Genomic DNA, 21,245 nt, shown 5'->3' with positions numbered 1-21,245 from the left:
TGAATTGTAAAACATAAATATTGATATTGCATACAGATGAAGTAAATTCATCGCCTTTTCAGTTGATAGAGTTTATTTGTTTGGCAGGCAGATTAAAATCACAATTAAAATCGAGAATAAATTACTTCGTACTAATATTTAAAAATGAATACTAATGTAGTAAGAAATTAAGTATTACCCGCAATTCCTGAATACTTAAACTTCATTATAGAAATTCTATTATTTCTTTAGGGTTAATTAAGCAATAACAAGAAGTCCATTTATAGTCTAAGAACCCTAGGGTTGATTAGTTCATGATAGGGATCCAATCGAGACAGCCATGCAGACGCACAAGGCAGAACCCACGCCATGCAAGGAAGACGAACCAAAAAGAGGACGAGATAGAAAGCGGATGACCCCATCGCAGACAAGGAATGAACGATCGAAGAGGAACGCATCCAGGCATGCCAAGTTCAAGAATTTCATATATCTCATTACTTCTCGAATAATTACTTAGTTTAGATTTATTAAATCTTTTTAGATTTTCTTCTTGATTCTTACTCGAATCGTAGAGTTGAATCAACCAGGGTCCGAACACTATATAAAGAGTTCATTAGAGAGTAAAAAATAGTCGAGGAATAAAAACTATAATTATTTTCTCGTAAACCCTAGCTTTCTTCACCCTAGCTTGCCACTAGGTTTATCTTTAATAGTTCCACATTCACAAAACATGTGCTCAATTCTCAATGATGGGACCCCAAGTCGGGTCCCATCAATTCAAGTCTCTTATGCTCTCCGAGAAAAAATCAACAAAGGAAATTGAGAAAAGAGCTTATAAATATGCTCGACATAATATTTTAACAAAATAAATTAAAAGGAAGCAATTCAAAAAAGAAAAATCATAATAATAAACTAATAACCAATTCTAATGTGAGACACAATCTCCATATTTCTCCGGACGACCGTGGGCGTGAATTGGTCGTCACCACCATCGGTGCAAGCTCCTCTAGCTCCACTGTCTCGAACTCCTTTATTCCCTCTTCTTCATCTGCGCATGTTCTTCCCATCACCATGTCCGTCTCCGTAGTATCAGACTCTTCATCGATAGGGGGTAGGCTAGTGCTACCCGTATCATGATTCTTGAACGATGATTCCCGATCTGCTCACACCCCCAACAACCCAACCTTTTATGGCACCTCTCTAATGAAACCACATAACTCTTAAGGCATGATATCAAATTACTCCCTCCGTCCACGATTTTATAGTCTCATTTTGACATGCATGCACGAGTTTTAAAAAATGTAAATGAAGGTGATGAAAAAGTTCATAGAATGAGGTCCCATTTTTATATAGTGTTAGTTTGATTTTATAAGTAGAATGTGGAGTCTGAAGTTCACTACCTAAAATGGAACCAGATGAGAATTTAAATTGTAGACGTCCCAAAATAGTAAATTGAGACATTATTTTGTAGACAGAGGAAGTATATCTATGCATATCCTATTCTCCTCGTCTTCATAATTATTCAATATCCCACATCACATCGTGCTCTAGTCTTGAGCGTCCGCCTCTCAAATTTACTTTGAGTTCGAAGGCATATTGATTTCCACATACATTTCCATAGTTGGCTTTTGTTCCACTAACATTCTAAGTAACTAAATATCACTTCCTAGCAAAACATTAACTTGTCTCTCAATATCACTTCCTAGCAAAATACTACTCCGTATTAACTTATCTCTCATTATCCGTATCTGTGAAATAGGAAAATAAATAATTTGCATCATCTTTAATTAATGCATGGGATGATCTAAATCTTGGCTCAAGTTGCCCTCATCCATCGAAATATAAAACATTCTATGTATATGTCGAATGATCCAAATAATCGTTGCAATGTATCATGATACATTGTCTCACCAATTAGGACTGTCCGTTCGGTTATCTAGTCTCGGGTACACCCCATCCGACCCAAAAATTATCGGGTATTGGGCACCTGATACCCAAAAAATCAGATAATGGGTTCATGTTAAAATAGTGAGATTTCTGTAAATTGATCGGGTATCAACTATTATCCGATTTTGACCAAGTCAAATTCAACTAAGTTCAAACAGCAATTAGGGCTTACCCATTTTTATTTCGTGGTTTCCCTCTCTTGTCTCTACTCTTTCTCTTCCGACAGGGGCGACGACAACTCTTCTTCCATTTCATGACGTGCCGAGCTGTGGTCGCTGTTGATCTCCCACTGTTTCTCACTCTCATTCTCTCTCAAATTCTTCTAATCTTGTTATTGTAGTCTTGAATTTTTGACATTTATTAGAGGCCATTAATCATTATACCGTGTCAATCGCATCTTTAAGGCACTTCATTGTAAGTCTTGAAATTTTGACATTTTGGAGAGACTGTCAGTCGCGCACGCATCCACAAAACTTTGGTGGGTGCAAAATACATTTTGTTAGTAAGAGCGTCCACAATAGGGAAGCCGCAGCTCCCGGCACGGGGTTGGCTGGGCCGCGGCTCCCTATTGCTGAGGAAATGAAGAGCGCGCCGCGGATTTTGAACGATGTGTTCCTGTTTTGATGCACCAAGGCAACAGCCTTATTTTTTCATTGAATGATCATATATACACAATGTAACTGCACAAACGGTAAGAAAAATAAGAGTATGTATTGTATGTGCTCACTGCTCAGCTATTGATGGCGACTCTGGACAAAAACAAAACTGAACTCACTCTACTACTCCACCTAAAACTAGAGACATCCTTAATGTGGTGAATGAAAAAAGTTCAACGAATACCATGACTTGAGCAGCTAGTAATAACCTTTAAAAGAATCAGATAATCTGCACTACAGCCGCAACTCGCAGGGTTCCATTTTGGAGTAGATCGCTGAGCTCATCGAATAACAATGCTGTACGCCAGCCCCATCCTTTTGGAGCTTTTGGCAGAAGTGTGCCCGTTTGTTTATAGCTCCCAAAAACCATAACCTCTCTCTTCGACGGGCATATCAACTGAAAGCTCAAAAGATTAAAAAAAAAAGAAGAAGAAGAAGCAACTAGTGAACAACACGAGCCAGTTAATTGATGGTACAATATCCTTGAAACAGGCTTGTTACTTCACCTGATATCTAGCAGTAACCTTTTCCCTAGAATCAACATACATATGGACCTGAGATCACAAGACAGAAGATATAGTATGGATTACGTTTTAATTACATATGATCATTTTACATTACTTAGAGAAGAGAAAGGAAATAAAATACAAATATGCAAGACCAATGATATAAGAGCATCCGCAATGGCGGACTTCCGCGCGGAATTCCCACGGACGTCCCGGAATTCCGTCGCGGACGTCCACCACTAGGCGTGCCCGCCACGGATACGGAATTGGGCTGAGGACGTCGCAGGCCCGCGGCGTTAAGCGGAACTCCGCGCGGACGTCCGCCGTTGCGTCGACTCCCGCGGAATTCAGCTTTATTTCGTTTTTTTTTGTAATGTCTATATATACCGCTCGTTGAATGGGCGTCGCCCCTTTTCAACGACCGGTGCATGGGCGTCGGTCCGGCCGTCAACTTCGTCGCCAACGGCAACCAGCACAACATGGACAATTATTTGGCGGATGGGATATACCCGATGTGGCCCGTCTTTGTGAAGACGATCAGATGCCCAACGGATGCGAAGAAGGTATACTTTGCGCAACGTCAGTAGGCAGCGCGCAAGGATGTGGAGCGGGCATTTGGTGTGCTCCAGGCTCGATGGGCGGCAGTGAAGGGTCCATCACGGCTGTGGTACGTTGACAGCGTCGCCGACATCATGTACGCATGTATTATCATGCACAACATGATCGTCGAAGATGAAGGTCCAGCACTGACCGATTGGGCCAATGATGATGATGATGCTGATGCTGCGGGTCCAAGCCACGGCGTGACCACTAGCAATGTACGCATGGGGATTCCCCATGACCACGTCGATCGAGTCCGTGCATTTGCCGACATGCGCCAAAAACAAGCCCACGTTCGACTCCACAACGATATTATTGAAGAAGTGTGGCAGCGTAGAGGTCGTCGTTGATGTAGTTTTTAATTATTGAAATGTATTTTTTTTTATTTGGTGAAATGTACTTTTCTTATTTTAATGGAATTTTTTCCTTATTTTCGTCAAAATTTTAATTACGTAAATTGTTTACTTCCGGAAATTGTTTAATTTGTGAATTTGTAATTTTTTTTAATATGGGAATTCCGTCGGGTATTCCGCAGGAGAATTCCACCACTGTGCAGTGGAAAGTCCGTATGACGTGGCAGTGCAGTAGGAAGTACTTATGACGTGGAGGAGGTGTTTTGAGAATTCCGCGGAGAATTCTGCCGGGACATCCACACCACTGCGGATGCCCTAAGGGCTCAAGTCTCAACATTATCCAACAATTTTCACACAATAAATTATCCTGTGTTTGACCTTATCATAAGATTCTGTCAATCATTATTGTGATCGCAGTGACAATAAATTTACTTATTCATGAAATAAGTAAGATATGGTGTTTATTCAATCTTTCTAAACAGCACATAAGGGAGGGTGTGAAAAGCTCTAAACAATAAGACGCCACTATCCACAAGCATCATTGGTAATGTTTGTTATCAGCAGTATCAGAAAATTTAAGGGGGTTTCGTTTTAGAGATCATGCTGTCTAAGATCTTACAGACCAAGGTTCTCCAAGAATGTTAAAGTCACATTTCAGCCAATAAAATGATCAGTTCCCGGTAACAGAGCACCAAATGTGTTTTAGGATTGTGTCTGCAACCCAAAATGTATCATACAAACATGACTTTTGAGTACCTTTCTCACTGGATCATTGATTTCTGCCTTGCGCCGGTGAAGAAACAAGCCTGAGTAACATACAATAAGGAGAGATCAGCATTGGAACAAGGCATTTCTTGAAAGGTATAACTTTGTTTATTACAAAAGGTTCAAACATAATACCAAGTGTACGGCGTCCCTGTGGATCTTCATCACTAAAAGCCTGGACACTTACCTTTGATATAAAAAATGATAAAAAAAATTAAATAAAGTACTTTATACAAAAGCAAACATTACTGATTGATGAATAATTACATGGCAATTTTTATAGATTTGAATGAGAAAACGTATTTGTCAAACCTTCCACAGGTAACCTGCATAAAATGCTTCAGGTGAGTGCTTGACTTGGCCATCACAGAGTCTATGCACATCCTGGAATTCGACCCTGAAAAGGCAGCAGCCGATGATCAGAAAGCATACAATTACTCTTATCTGATCAACTACGAAATATCATACATTTAGATATTTCAAAAGTTATATATATATATATAGGGATGTATTCATTTCCTTTTCCTATATTTCCTCCTTTTTCCTTCTTAATATCAGCCATTAGATTAGAGAAATGGACAGTCAAGATCAACATTGAGTAATTAATCCCGTGTTGCATTATTTGTCCTATTTTGTGCATTATGAGGGTACAATAGTAATCTAATAATGGCTGGAAACCGCTACGAATAATGCACCACATGGTCACGAGTAATGCATATAATTGTCTATATAATGCACAATATGTGAACTGCAATGCATACGAACAAGATGTGCTGTGTTATGATGTTTGACACACGTTTCTTGTTTCCCCTAAGGGTTTAATAAGCTTAGGGGCTAGGGTATAGTACGTAGACATGTATGTAATCTTCACATGGTAACGAGTAATGGATATAATTAACTATATAATGCACAATTTGTGAACTGCAATGTATACGAATAAGATGTGTTGTGTTATGATGTTTGACACACGTTTCTTGTTTCCCCTAAGGCTTTAATAAGCTTAGGGGCTAGGGTATAGTACGTACGCATTAATAACAAATTATAAAACGATACGAATAATTCACCAAATTGTCACGAGTAATGGATGTTATTAACTATATAATGCACAATATGTGAACTGTAATGCATACGAATAAGATCTAATATGTTATGATGTTTGACACACGTTTCTTGTTTCCCCTAAGGGTTTAATAAGCTTAGGGGCTAGGGTATAGTACGTAGACATTACTAAATGCACGTATGTAATCTTCAATCCGTTGATTAACCCATATACACAATACCTCTAATAATGCATAATATACTGAGATAATGACAATTAACAGCTACATAATGCACTACCTAAACCAAATAATGCACATACGTATATTCCAATAACAACAATTTGTTAGTAATGTCTACGTACTATACCCTAGCCCCTAAGCTTATTAAACCCTTAGGGGAAACAAGAAATGTGTGTCAAACATCATAACATGGTACATCTTATTCGTATGCATTGCAGTTCACATATTGTGCATTATATAGTTAATAACATACATTACTCGTGACAATTTGGTGAATTATTCGTATCGTTTTATAATTTGTTATTAATGCGTACGTACTATACCCTAGCCCCTAAGCTTATTAAACCCTTAGGGGAAACAAGAAACGTGTGTCAAACATCATAACACAGCACATCTTGTTCGTATGCATTGCAGTTCACAAATTGTGCATTATATAGTCAATTATATCCATTACTCGTTACCATGTGAAGATTACATACGTGTCTACGTACTATACCCTAGCCCCTAAGCTTATTAAACCCTTAGGGGAAACAAGAAACGTGTGTCCAAACATCATAACATGGTACATCTTATTCGTATGCATTGCAGTTCACATATTGTGCATTATATAGTCAATTATATGCATTACTCGTGACCATGTGGTGCATTATTCGCAGATACAAAAATGTGGCAGTTACTTTTCCGTCAAATGTCAATAATAACCCTGTAATGCATACAACCACCTTCTATAATGCAACACGGAACCAGTTTTATAGAATCAATCTGATCCGTTGATGCCTTAGATCTAACCCGTACCAGTAGTCAAATCTCCGTCCACGACTTCAAATTTCCAAACTATGTCATCAGAGGGGTATAATAATACAAAACTTCACATATGTCATAAACTACATCTGCAAGTCAGATTTTCAATATTTATGACAAAACTCAACAGAACCATGTAACAGAATCCATTTTCACATATAAGATATTATCATATCAAATTTTAACAGATGTTTCACATAATCTCATATTATAACTCATATGTTGCCATACACATTGTCACATATATCATCACGAATATTTCGATCGACATTATCACATAATTTCACACATGGCCCCTTAATGTGCTTAGTGACATACTAGGGTACGCGGACCAGATCAGAATCAGAATCAGAATCAGATACAGACGAGGATTTTGTCCTCGAGAGGACTCCGCACTGACCACCCAATTAGGGTGCAGACAGATAATCAGACCATTCATTTCGGATGCAGACAGATAATCCCGGGAACAGACCACCCATAGGGTGTAGATCAGACAGATCAGATAACAGACGATCCTCGCTTCGGTTATCCAGAAGACGAGAGATCACGGATAATGCAGCGCTGCTGTCCTATGGCATGCCAATTGTACCCACAGAACACACTCAAGCACATGGCATAAGCACTTACAAGTATACTTTATCATCAACGATTTCCAACATAACAAATCCATACAGACAGATCAGACGTCATCACAGATCGATCAGACATATTTCAAATGTAAATCTTATTTGTATACATCTCACCATCTTTACAGTCACAATCATATTCTTCCATTTTCATACTTCATTATCAAATCATTCAATAATTCACCATATTCTCATGTTTTACTTCATAAGTCTTTTATCACATAATTACTCATAATCTACTAAAATAATAATACATCAACACAAACCGACAAATCAGACCTCATCACAGATAGATAGATCAGACATCATCACATTTAATCACATTTATTTCCTTCTCCTCAACGTATACTCTTTTCACATATTTCATTATCAAATCAATCAACAATCCATCATATTCTTATATTTCACTTCTTGAATATTTTATCACATAATTAATCATAAATTATTTAGACAATAAGTCACGTACTAATCACGGAAAAATACGCAAGAGAATTAGGCCATTTAAGTGTTGAGCATGCTACCTGGATGACGTTGTTTCCAAACCTTTCCATTCGACATTTCTTCTTTCGCCGATCCTTTTTCCTTTCATTTGCTAACATTTGGGTGTAGCTACCTCATAGAATTATAACACAAATTAATTTATCGAGAAATAATATTACTATAAGCTAAACTCTCCCCTTTTATCCTCATCTAATATCCTAGATGAAAGTAATTCCATGATCTAGCAATTTACTTTTAATATATCCACTACATTAGACTGTTTTCTCGTTAATGTTATGTAATCATTTAAAAGGCTTTAGAGGCGTAACTTAGTATTTCCAAATACCCTTGGAAGTCTAGTTTACAAAGCAATAAGATTCCTAATGGGTCGAGAGATATTCTCCTTTCACCACAGACTACCAAAATCGAGCAGTTTATGGCAATAGTTTCTACACAATTTTTATAAATAGTATTTGTATTTTCTAATTAATCACAAAATTCAGAGAATAACTAAACACCTTATAGTTAATTTAGAAATTATGCAATCAAGTTTCCATCCACCTTAAATTCCCTGAATATTTCGGATAACACATACCAAAATATGCCAGTGTACCAGAATTTTGACAGTTTGTAGCTGTATTGTTATAAAAATTTATACTTATAGTAAGTGAACTCCGAAATTTACAAAACAATTCAGAGAACCTCTAGACTCATTATAGTTATTTTCAAAATTGATAAATCAAACTTTTCACAGTCCTAAATATTCAAAACAATTCAGAATATGGGGCTGAAAAACAGAGGAGTTAATCTGACTCATACTTTTGTATCAAATTCTATTTCCATTTATGTTTAATCATCCCATTAACCATAAATCAACAATCATTTACTCTATATAACATCAAATGCTCAAGATTCAATAATAAATAATTTTCGGTCATCTCAAGATATAATTAAAACCCCCTTAAAACATGCATATCTATCATCCTAATATCACATATAAATCAATATGACAAACATTAATTTCATGCATGGTTATTCCCAAAATTTTCGTAAATCATATAATATTTAAACTCAATATTTCTTGCATCTTTAAGTTGTAGAAATAGCATAAAATACAAGGTTTACCTTAACTTTATCATTTACACTTGATTTTCCTTTAATTCTTTTCAAGACATGATCAAGAATGGAAGAGAAAATTTTCTTGTATTTCAAAGAGGGAGAGAGCCGAGAGTTTTCAAGTAGAAGGAAGATGAATAATATTATTTGTAGTTTATATAAGTCTAAAATTCATTATTAAATTTTATGGAAGATAAGGTGTACAAGTGGCACCATTCTAATTAATTAACCAAGTCTAGAATTTTCTTCATATTTCCTCCACTTGATGGACGTGTAATACCAATTACATATCTGAAATAATTAATCATTTTACTTTTTACAAGATTTGGTGTATTTTTTATATGATATGACCATTTTGCCCTCCTGTCGCGTTTTCTATACGAGCACCGATTTAATTCTAATTTCTTGCTCAATCTTACTCACATTATACTTATTTTGATCTCTAGATTCCATATAAATTATCTTCCAATGGAAATTCCTAATATTTCTCGGCAAATTCGCCGAAAAACCCTAATCGGTGACTTTTCTAAAAAAAACGTACTAAAACTCATTAAAACTCAATTCTTTGCTCACGTATCCTTTCTAACACTTATTATGACTTATATTTCGGTATCCCATGATTTATTGAATTATCAGAATTTATTTTGTTATTTATTTCAATTTATTCGCCGAAAACCCTAATTTCGGCGATTTACAGCACCGGAAATTCACTTTTCCGTCTAAGGTGGGTTTTGGGGCATTACAACTCATCCCCCCTAAATAGAATTTCGTCCTCGAAATTCCATCAGATTTTCTTACTCCTGAAGCGCCATGGTTTCTCTTATGTCATTTCATGGCATTACGTCATTTCCTATTTGTAGCGTATCCTCATTTTCCGCATCAAGCCACAAAATCATACTTCAAATCACATAATCCACCTTTCACATATAATGTCACATAAGTTCATATTTCACCCTAATATATCATATTAAGATTATTAGTTCCATCATGTCACAGATTCAAAAATATACATAAGCATACTTATCAAATTATATCGCATACTTCTTTACATTTTATTATCTGACAGATTTCAGCATAAGTTCCAATGTGAAATCCATAGCTCATATTTCAATAATCATTCATCAAATAGCATATAAAATCACATAATCAACATTTTCACATTCAGATTCCCCATTCGCATTCACGTGACAATGCTACCATTTTTATTACTCATTTATCCCCTACACCATTCTAGTTCATTTTTAACTTATTCATGTTGTCCTCTTATATCATATCAATTTACATACCCTTTTATCATACTACATACTTCCACCTTGATTCATCACATATTGGATATTGTTTCTATTACAGTCATCATCTCTTGTTATTATAATTCCGTAGTTAATTTATTCCATTAGTTTCTAACAAAAATTGGGCAACCTTTCCCCTAAAAATGGAGCATGCCCAAAAACCAACAATATTCAAATTCAAAGGCAAAGCATCCAAATAAATTAATCATCCACAGCAACATTGTAATATCTCCCAAATAATCAACACAATTCGCAATAATGTCAAATATCACATTCATTTTCGAATTCCATCATATATTGGTCATCAATACATTTCACATTCTTTTAAACACGCATATGATTCCCTGGATTCCATAATTTCAAGCATAGTACCATTTTTCCTCATATAGTTCAATTTCAAACTCATATATTTATTTCATTTACAACTCACATTTTTAGACATATCATTTCATATATATTATAGCTCACTTAGAGCACCCATTTTAATTTTCCATTTCATATCTAAATCTTCATTTAAATTTCCATAATCACTTAGCTCGTCTTCGAGTGCACACAGTTCTTACGGAGTTAACATTCTAATCTTACCACATTTTGTATCACATATCTTATATCATGTACAGTTACTTAGCTTATATCTCTATCACATCACATCATATTTCATATTGCCCGATTCCGAGTACTCATATAATCCATATAGATTTCATACTTCCATTCACGTCACATATTCATACACTTCATTTTCACGTACGCATAGCTCATTTAGAGCACACATATTTATCCATATCAGGTATCGATCAATTCACATGTTCACATTCAGATAGCCCGCTTTCGTCGTATAAAACTTAACATCATATATCCATACGATTTATTAAAATCAAATACGAAGGATATATCCCATTCTTATCCATAACCAACACATTTACAGATCACAGAACACATATGTTATCCGTAGGCTAATACACATTATCACATATTTTCACTTATTTGCCTAAGTGTGCTTAACGATAAACACGGGTATACGTACAAAGAAAAAATGCACCCGCATGGGGTCAATCAAATCCTCCCATCACACCAATCGTCACATCATATTATTTCCTCCCATCACACCATATATTGTAGAGAATGACACTATGTATCATATATCATAAATAATTTCTATACCCGATGTTAACGCATAAACAAGGGCACAACACTTATATGACCATATTAATTTATTATCCACATCACTGTCATGTTCACATATATCAAAATCAGATCTCAAATCATAATTAGCAAATAATTTACTTACTAATCATTTTATACTTTACACTCTTTTAGCTGACATCATATTTATTTATTTATTTTTAGTTTGTTTTTTTGTCCGACAATGACACTATCGAGATTCGAGTTATGTGGGGTGGCCAGTCCCATATAACCAAATTTCTCGGTCACACGGGAATTCTTGTCCCGTACTTTGATAAACTTTAGACTTTATACTTTATCAAATAATCGTTTGACAAACTTCTATATTGGCATACTGTAGCCACTGCATCAGGTCACTGATATCGAATACGACTCGACACCCTATGTGGCATGTTACTAAACACACTTCAAACCCACCAAGAGCCTAGGAACACCTAAACCTAGGCTCTGATACCAACTTGTAACACCCCCTACCCGATCGGCGAACGGTCGAATAGGAAATGTCACAATTACGGTGCCATAAATTATGGTCAATTAAAAACCAAACTTAATTCATTAACCTATCAGCAAAAGTTCCAACACTATTTACAAACACAGCGGAAGCTATTGCAAATGTTCAAATACTATACATGCCACATCTAACATAAATGGACACAAACGCCGCAAGCAGTGATTAGTGACCCACCGTGGATGCAGTGCTGGCAAAGAAACGAAAGAAATATCCAAAGAAATCCCTGATCCAATTAACCTGTAGCACACTCAACACTTTAGCCACAATACTCTAACAACAATAATCATACAACTTAAATTTTTTAAATTCTTATTATTTTATTTATCAACCATTACCGCTTATATCATATTATTATTGTCTTATTAATTTCTAACATATATTGGGCAGCATCTCCTCTATGACCAACACATACCCAGAACCCAACAATAGGCAATATCAAACCCAGAATTTATCAACAGTCATCAGCATTCATATGAAGCATCTAATATTCCAAATGATATCCATACATTAACATAGACAAATCACAGACGTCATCATACGTATCAACATACCCGTACCAGTAGTCAAATCTCCGTCCACGACTTCAAATTTCCAAACTATGTCATCAGAGGGGTATAATAATACAAAACTTCACATATGTCATAAACTACATCTGCAAGTCAGATTTTCAATATTTATGACAAAACTCAACAGAACCATGTAACAGAATCCATTTTCACATATAAGATATTATCATATCAAATTTTAACAGATGTTTCACATAATCTCATATTATAACTCATATGTTGCCATACACATTGTCACATATATCATCACGAATATTTCGATCGACATTATCACATAATTTCACACATGGCCCCTTAATGTGCTTAGTGACATACTAGGGTACGCGGACCAGATCAGAATCAGAATCAGAATCAGATACAGACGAGGATTTTGTCCTCGAGAGGACTCCGCACTGACCACCCAATTAGGGTGCAGACAGATAATCAGACCATTCATTTCGGATGCAGACAGATAATCCCGGGAACAGACCACCCATAGGGTGTAGATCAGACAGATCAGATAACAGACGATCCTCGCTTCGGTTATCCAGAAGACGAGAGATCACGGATAATGCAGCGCTGCTGTCCTATGGCATGCCAATTGTACCCACAGAACACACTCAAGCACATGGCATAAGCACTTACAAGTATACTTTATCATCAACGATTTCCAACATAACAAATCCATACAGACAGATCAGACGTCATCACAGATCGATCAGACATATTTCAAATGTAAATCTTATTTGTATACATCTCACCATCTTTACAGTCACAATCATATTCTTCCATTTTCATACTTCATTATCAAATCATTCAATAATTCACCATATTCTCATGTTTTACTTCATAAGTCTTTTATCACATAATTACTCATAATCTACTAAAATAATAATACATCAACACAAACCGACAAATCAGACCTCATCACAGATAGATAGATCAGACATCATCACATTTAATCACATTTATTTCCTTCTCCTCAACGTATACTCTTTTCACATATTTCATTATCAAATCAATCAACAATCCATCATATTCTTATATTTTACTTCATGAATATTTAATCACATAATTAATCATAAATTATGTAGACAATAAGTCACGTACTAATCACGGAAAAATACGCAAGAGAATTAGGCCATTTAAGTGTTGAGCATGCTACCTGGATGACGTTGTTTCCAAACCTTTCCATTCGACATTTCTTCTTTCGCCGATCCTTTTTCCTTTCATTTGCTAACATTTGGGTGTAGCTACCTCATAGAATTATAACACAAATTAATTTATCGAGAAATAATATTACTATAAGCTAAACTCTCCCCTTTTATCCTCATCTAATATCCTAGATGAAAGTAATTCCATGATCTAGCAATTTACTTTTAATATATCCACTACATTAGACTGTTTTCTCGTTAATGTTATGTAATCATTTAAAAGGCTTTAGAGGCGTAACTTAGTATTTCCAAATACCCTTGGAAGTCTAGTTTACAAAGCAATAAGATTCCTAATGGGTCGAGAGATATTCTCCTTTCACCACAGACTACCAAAATCGAGCAGTTTATGGCAATAGTTTCTACACAATTTTTATAAATAGTATTTGTATTTTCTAATTAATCACAAAATTCAGAGAATAACTAAACACCTTATAGTTAATTTAGAAATTATGCAATCAAGTTTCCATCCACCTTAAATTCCCTGAATATTTCGGATAACACATACCAAAATATGCCAGTGTACCAGAATTTTGACAGTTTGTAGCTGTATTGTTATAAAAATTTATACTTATAGTAAGTGAACTCCGAAATTTACAAAACAATTCAGAGAACCTCTAGACTCATTATAGTTATTTTCAAAATTGATAAATCAAACTTTTCACAGTCCTAAATATTCAAAACAATTCAGAATATGGGGCTGAAAAACAGAGGAGTTAATCTGACTCATACTTTTGTATCAAATTCTATTTCCATTTATGTTTAATCATCCCATTAACCATAAATCAACAATCATTTACTCTATATAACATCAAATGCTCAAGATTCAATAATAAATAATTTTCGGTCATCTCAAGATATAATTAAAACCCCCTTAAAACATGCATATCTATCATCCTAATATCACATATAAATCAATATGACAAACATTAATTTCATGCATGGTTATTCCCAAAATTTTCGTAAATCATATAATATTTAAACTCAATATTTCTTGCATCTTTAAGTTGTAGAAATAGCATAAAATACAAGGTTTACCTTAACTTTATCATTTACACTTGATTTTCCTTTAATTCTTTTCAAGACATGATCAAGAATGGAAGAGAAAATTTTCTTGTATTTCAAAGAGGGAGAGAGCCGAGAGTTTTCAAGTAGAAGGAAGATGAATAATATTATTTGTAGTTTATATAAGTCTAAAATTCATTATTAAATTTTATGGAAGATAAGGTGTACAAGTGGCACCATTCTAATTAATTAACCAAGTCTAGAATTTTCTTCATATTTCCTCCACTTGATGGACGTGTAATACCAATTACATATCTGAAATAATTAATCATTTTACTTTTTACAAGATTTGGTGTATTTTTTATATGATATGACCATTTTGCCCTCCTGTCGCGTTTTCTATACGAGCACCGATTTAATTCTAATTTCTTGCTCAATCTTACTCACATTATACTTATTTTGATCTCTAGATTCCATATAAATTATCTTCCAATGGAAATTCCTAATATTTCTCGGCAAATTCGCCGAAAAACCCTAATCGGTGACTTTTCTAAAAAAACGTACTAAAACTCATTAAAACTCAATTCTTTGCTCACGTATCCTTTCTAACACTTATTATGACTTATATTTCGGTATCCCATGATTTATTGAATTATCAGAATTTATTTTGTTATTTATTTCAATTTATTCGCCGAAAACCCTAATTTCGGCGATTTACAGCACCGGAAATTCACTTTTCCGTCTAAGGTGGGTTTTGGGGCATTACATCTGCCACTTTTGACATTTGCAGTGCGAGTCCAAGTACTTTACCTTCCACTTATTAGCGCCCTTTCCACCAATTCGACGCTTTGTTCGAACCACATAATGCCCTGCAATTGTGTTGGGTGCTCTCACATTATGCAATTGACCTTTTGCATCATTTTTGCACACCTTTTCATGCGCCCACGGGGTAAGTGGTGTGGCACACTGTGTTGATGCAATTGACCGGTCATTGAACCATTCTATTGTCCTCCAGAATATCATATCAATGCAAGCTTTAATTGGGAGTTGTCTTGCGCCTCTCAACACATTGTTGTAAGATTCCACCATATTAGTGGAAACCTCACCCCATCTTTTGTGTTTGTCATACGCCAGATTCCATTTTTCTAACTCCACGGCATCAAGGTACTGCAAAGCCTCGTTGTTGACGTTTCGAAGTAAACGACGTCTGATCTTAAACTTGCGCTTCTTGGTAGCAATACCAATTTTCCAAACAAGTCTTTTGACCATGATACCTTTGTGATTCTGCAAAACATTCTTTCTAACATGTACCAAGCAAAATCTGTGATGACCCACATTGGGTTCTTCTTTCCATATGGGAGAATTCATTGCATCTATGATTCCCACATGCCTATCAGATATGACACATATTTCATGCTTTGCTACATGAAGTCTAATGCGTTCCATAAACCAATTCCAACTTTCTTTGGTTTCCTCATCAACAATGGCATATGCAACAGGCAAACATTTCTTATTAGCATCAAATCCAACGGCAATAAGAATTTTACCTCGACATCGTCCACGTAGATGAGTTCCATCAACCGTTAAAACTGGTTTGCATAGTTGAAAAGCCTCCACAGCTGGTCCAAAAGCCCAGAATACGTACTTGAATACCTTGTTCATACCATTGCTTAATATGTCATCGTGCATCCATTCCACAATTGTGCCAGGATTTTGTCTTTGCACTTCATTCAAATAAGCTGGTAAAACTTTGAACGACCACTCCCATCCACCGTATACAAGCTCAATCGCTGTCCTCCGAGCATACCATGCTTTCTTGTAACTAACTTTGACATGAAATCTATTTTCAATATCCGCCACAATTGCTTTTACCTTGTAGCAAGGATCGTTTTCTATCTGATGGCGAACACTCAACGCTATCATACCCGACGAAAGATTAGCGTGGCCATTATAGTTACGATCCCCCATGCAAGTATGAGCAGTGCTGAACACTCTAATTTGCCAGTGTTCATCATGCTTCCTCAGTGTTGCTCGGCACTCCCACAAACATGGCGGTAAGGACTTATCTTTCGGATTTCCCTGTGGCCACTTACAAACTGCATGCCATCTCTTTCCTTTACTTTCAACAACTGTATATTGTCGGATTTTTTCCAAATGCCAATGAGTCACAGCTGCCTTCAATTCCAACTTCGTTCTAAATTTAGTATGCAAACCGACATTGGTAGGATCCTTTTCACTCCAATAATGCACACTGGGATCATCACGCTCAAAGTTTTTGGGATCAAAACTATCATATGGACCTGGTAAGGTGCGAAAGTAGTTGATTCCAGGCTGTGGGAACTGTGGAACTACTCTTCCTCCAACTGCCCTTCCACCAACTGATGTTTCTCCAACTGCTGTTTCTCCAAGTGGAATGGATGGTCTTGAAGCAACAAATTGTTCATCATCCGACGGATCACCATCTGAGTCTGTACTAACCGTGTCGGAATCTTCAGAATTATAAGGTGATTGTGGATCAAGAAAGTCGGCTTTATCAGGACCTATTATGTCCTCCACCACATCACAATTGTCACGATCCCCTAAATGCACGCCTCCAGCTTCAAAATCTTGTGTTGCAGCTAAATATGGTTCTTCGGCTCTCGTAGACGTACCAACATCAAAATCTTGTGTTGCAGCAAAATATGGTTCTTGGGCTCTCGTTGACGTACCAGCATCATAACTTATGACATGATGACTATGATGTTGAGTAATTGCCGAATACTCAACATATAATTCAATTACACCTCCAATAACCATACTCTCACTAAACATTAGTTGCATGCATACTTCTTCTAGTTGAACACCTATAAACGTGACTCCGGATCCAAAGCATATAGTACGTTTCCATATTATTTGAATATTGTTTTCATATATGCTTATCCCCATCCTTTCACAAATTTTTTCCACAAGGTCATCGTACGAAATTGTTTCATCCAACATAATGAATCCTTTAGCAAAAGGAGGATCATACGAAATAACTGCTCCGGGAATTATCTTTCCACCCCAATATAAATTGACACACCACGTCATACTATCTGCAATAATGTAAAACACAAATAAATATGTATTATTTTTACATTCATCATTATGTAGAGTCAGCCAAAAAATTGACAAAATAATTCTATTAAATACACTACAATATGTATTATCATAACAATCCATAAAATATACTATAACATATAATAGCATAACAATTGGTCAAAATATTTCCATTAAAATATATACTATCATAATAATCCATCAAAATATTAGTGTACCCATAATAATTGGTCAAACTATTATATTAATTACACTACAATATATATTATCACAACAATCAATCAAATATTGGAAGACTAATGTTTAGAAGAATGAGTCTAAAATTTGATATACTAACCGATTAGAAGGACTAATGGTTGAAAGAATTAGCCAAATTCAAAATATCCACGCTTAAATCCACCACCGGGTCGACCCGAGCGAAAGGTTTTTATGCGTTTGGGAAGGGTTTTCGCGTTTTGGGGAGGGAAAGTGTTTAGGGTCGCGATGTTGGGGGAGATCTGATAAGGATATGGTTCAACAGAAACACGCCGCTCAAATTGGCGTTTTTAAGCATAACACGCCAACCTCAGTGGCGTTTTTATTAATTAAACACGCCAACTACATTGGCGTTTTACCTTAAAACACGCCAACTTCATTGGCGTTTTTTCCCGCCGCTGTATTTGGCGAAAATACACCTCCAATACGACGCGAAGATAAACGCCAATGAGGTTGGCATTTTTACTAATAGAAACGCCAATGTGGTTGGCGTTTTTCCCATTTTTGGAATAGATAACAAAATGGGTACATTTACGTAATCTTTAGTGTAAAGTGCCCCATAAACCCGATTTTCCCAATTACAAACGTGAGTGTTAATTTCTCTGAGAATGAATTGTAAAACATAAATATTGATATTGCATACAGATGAAGTAAATTCATCGCCTTTTCAGTTGATAGAGTTTATTTGTTTGGCAGGCAGATTAAAATCACAATTAAAATCGAGAATAAATTACTTCGTACTAATATTTAAAAATGAATACTAATGTAGTAAGAAATTAAGTATTACCCGCAATTCCTGAATACTTAAACTTCATTATAGAAATTCTATTATTTCTTTAGGGTTAATTAAGCAATAACAAGAAGTCCATTTATAGTCTAAGAACCCTAGGGTTGATTAGTTCATGATAGGGATCCAATCGAGACAGCCATGCAGACGCACAAGGCAGAACCCACGCCATGCAAGGAAGACGAACCAAAAAGAGGACGAGATAGAAAGCGGATGACCCCATCGCAGACAAGGAATGAACGATCGAAGAGGAACGCATCCAGGCATGCCAAGTTCAAGAATTTCATATATCTCATTACTTCTCGAATAATTACTTAGTTTAGATTTATTAAATCTTTTTAGATTTTCTTCTTGATTCTTACTCGAATCGTAGAGTTGAATCAACCAGGGTCCGAACACTATATAAAGAGTTCATTAGAGAGTAAAAAATAGTCGAGGAATAAAAACTATAATTATTTTCTCGTAAACCCTAGCTTTCTTCACCCTAGCTTGCCACTAGGTTTATCTTTAATAGTTCCACATTCACAAAACATGTGCTCAATTCTCAATGATGGGACCCCAAGTCGGGTCCCATCAATTCAAGTCTCTTATGCTCTCCGAGAAAAAAATCAACAAAGGAAATTGAGAAAAGAGCTTATAAATATGCTCGACATAATATTTTAACAAAATAAATTAAAAAGGAAGCAATTCAAAAAAGAAAAATCATAATAATAACTAATAACCAATTCTAATGTGAGACACAATCTCCATATTTCTCCGGACGACCGTGGGCGTGAATTGGTCGTCACCACCATCGGTGCAAGCTCCTCTAGCTCCACTGTCTCGAACTCCTTTATTCCCTCTTCTTCATCTGCGCATGTTCTTCCCATCACCATGTCCGTCTCCGTAGTATCAGACTCTTCATCGATAGGGGGTAGGCTAGTGCTACCCGTATCATGATTCTTGAACGATGATTCCCGATCTGCTCACACCCCCAACAACCCAACCTTTTATGGCACCTCTCTAATGAAACCACATAACTCTTAAGGCATGATATCAAATTACTCCCTCCGTCCACGATTTTATAGTCTCATTTTGACATGCATGCACGAGTTTTAAAAAATGTAAATGAAGGTGATGAAAAAGTTCATAGAATGAGGTCCCATTTTTATATAGTGTTAGTTTGATTTTATAAGTAGAATGTGGAGTCTGAAGTTCACTACCTAAAATGGAACCAGATGAGAATTTAAATTGTAGACGTCCCAAAATAGTAAATTGAGACATTATTTTGTAGACAGAGGAAGTATATCTATGCATATCCTATTCTCCTCGTCTTCATAATTATTCAATATCCACATCACATCGTGCTCTAGTCTTGAGCGTCCGCCTCTCAAATTTACTTTGAGTTCGAAGGCATATTGATTTCCACATACATTTCCATAGTTGGCTTTTGTTCCACTAACATTCTAAGTAACTAAATATCACTTCCTAGCAAAACATTAACTTGTCTCTCAATATCACTTCCTAGCAAAATACTACTCCGTATTAACTTATCTCTCATTATCCGTATCTGTGAAATAGGAAAATAAATAATTTGCATCATCTTTAATTAAATGCATGGGATGATCTAAATCTTGGCTCAAGTTGCCCTCATCCATCGAAATATAAAACATTCTATGTATATGTCGAATGATCCAAATAATCGTTGCAATGTATCATGATACATTGTCTCACCAATTAGGACTGTCCGTTCGGTTATCTAGTCTCGGGTACACCCCATCCGACCCAAAAATTATCGGGTATTGGGCACCTGATACCCAAAAAATCAGATAATGGGTTCATGTTAAAATAGTGAGATTTCTGTAAATTGATCGGGTATCAACTATTATCCGATTTTGACCAAGTCAAATTCAACTAAGTTCAAACAGCAATTAGGGCTTACCCATTTTTATTTCGTGGTTTCCCTCTCTTGTCTCTACTCTTTCTCTTCCGACAGGGGCGACGACAACTCTTCTTCCATTTCATGACGTGCCGAGCTGTGGTCGCTGTTGATCTCCCACTGTTTCTCACTCTCATTCTCTCTCAAATTCTTCTAATCTTGTTATTGTAGTCTTGAATTTTTGACATTTATTAGAGGCCATTAATCATTATACCGTGTCAATCGCATCTTTAAGGCACTTCATTGTAAGTCTTGAAATTTTGACATTTTGGAGAGACTGTCAGTCGCGCACGCATCCACAAAACTTTGGTGGGTGCAAAATACATTTTGTTAGTAAGAGCGTCCACAATAGGGA

At 35.9% G+C, this 21,245-nt stretch overlaps 1 protein-coding gene across 13 annotated transcripts; it reads right to left on the bottom strand.

Moving 5' to 3' along the window:
* Positions 1 to 2,550: 2,550 nt before the first annotated feature.
* Positions 2,551 to 15,390, bottom strand: LOC121799631. Of its 13 annotated transcripts, none has more exons than XR_006050340.1 (9): positions 14,886 to 15,390; positions 13,802 to 13,889; positions 12,643 to 12,743; positions 9,119 to 12,328; positions 8,035 to 8,122; positions 6,882 to 6,976; positions 5,074 to 5,203; positions 4,942 to 4,993; positions 4,568 to 4,847 (listed from the first exon to the last, which is right to left on the bottom strand). XR_006050340.1 is itself a non-coding variant. In XM_042199057.1 (8 exons), the coding sequence occupies exons 4-8, from the start codon at positions 5,187 to 5,189 to the stop codon at positions 2,803 to 2,805; spliced, it is 384 nt and encodes a 127-aa protein (XP_042054991.1). In that variant the 5' UTR covers positions 5,190 to 5,203; positions 6,882 to 6,976; positions 8,035 to 8,126; positions 9,119 to 9,130; the 3' UTR covers positions 2,551 to 2,802. The 13 variants fall into 13 exon arrangements, 9 of the variants coding, with proteins under 9 accessions (XP_042054991.1, XP_042054992.1, XP_042054988.1 ...); XR_006050341.1 differs by having other exon boundaries at positions 5,119 to 5,203; XR_006050342.1 differs by having other exon boundaries at positions 5,133 to 5,203.
* Between the last annotated feature and the right edge of the window lie 5,855 nt (positions 15,391 to 21,245).

This window comes from Salvia splendens, chromosome 4 (assembly GCF_004379255.2).
Source record: "Salvia splendens isolate huo1 chromosome 4, SspV2, whole genome shotgun sequence".
Classification (NCBI taxonomy): Eukaryota; Viridiplantae; Streptophyta; class Magnoliopsida; order Lamiales; family Lamiaceae; genus Salvia; species Salvia splendens.
This window is presented reverse-complemented; position numbering and strand designations above follow the sequence as displayed.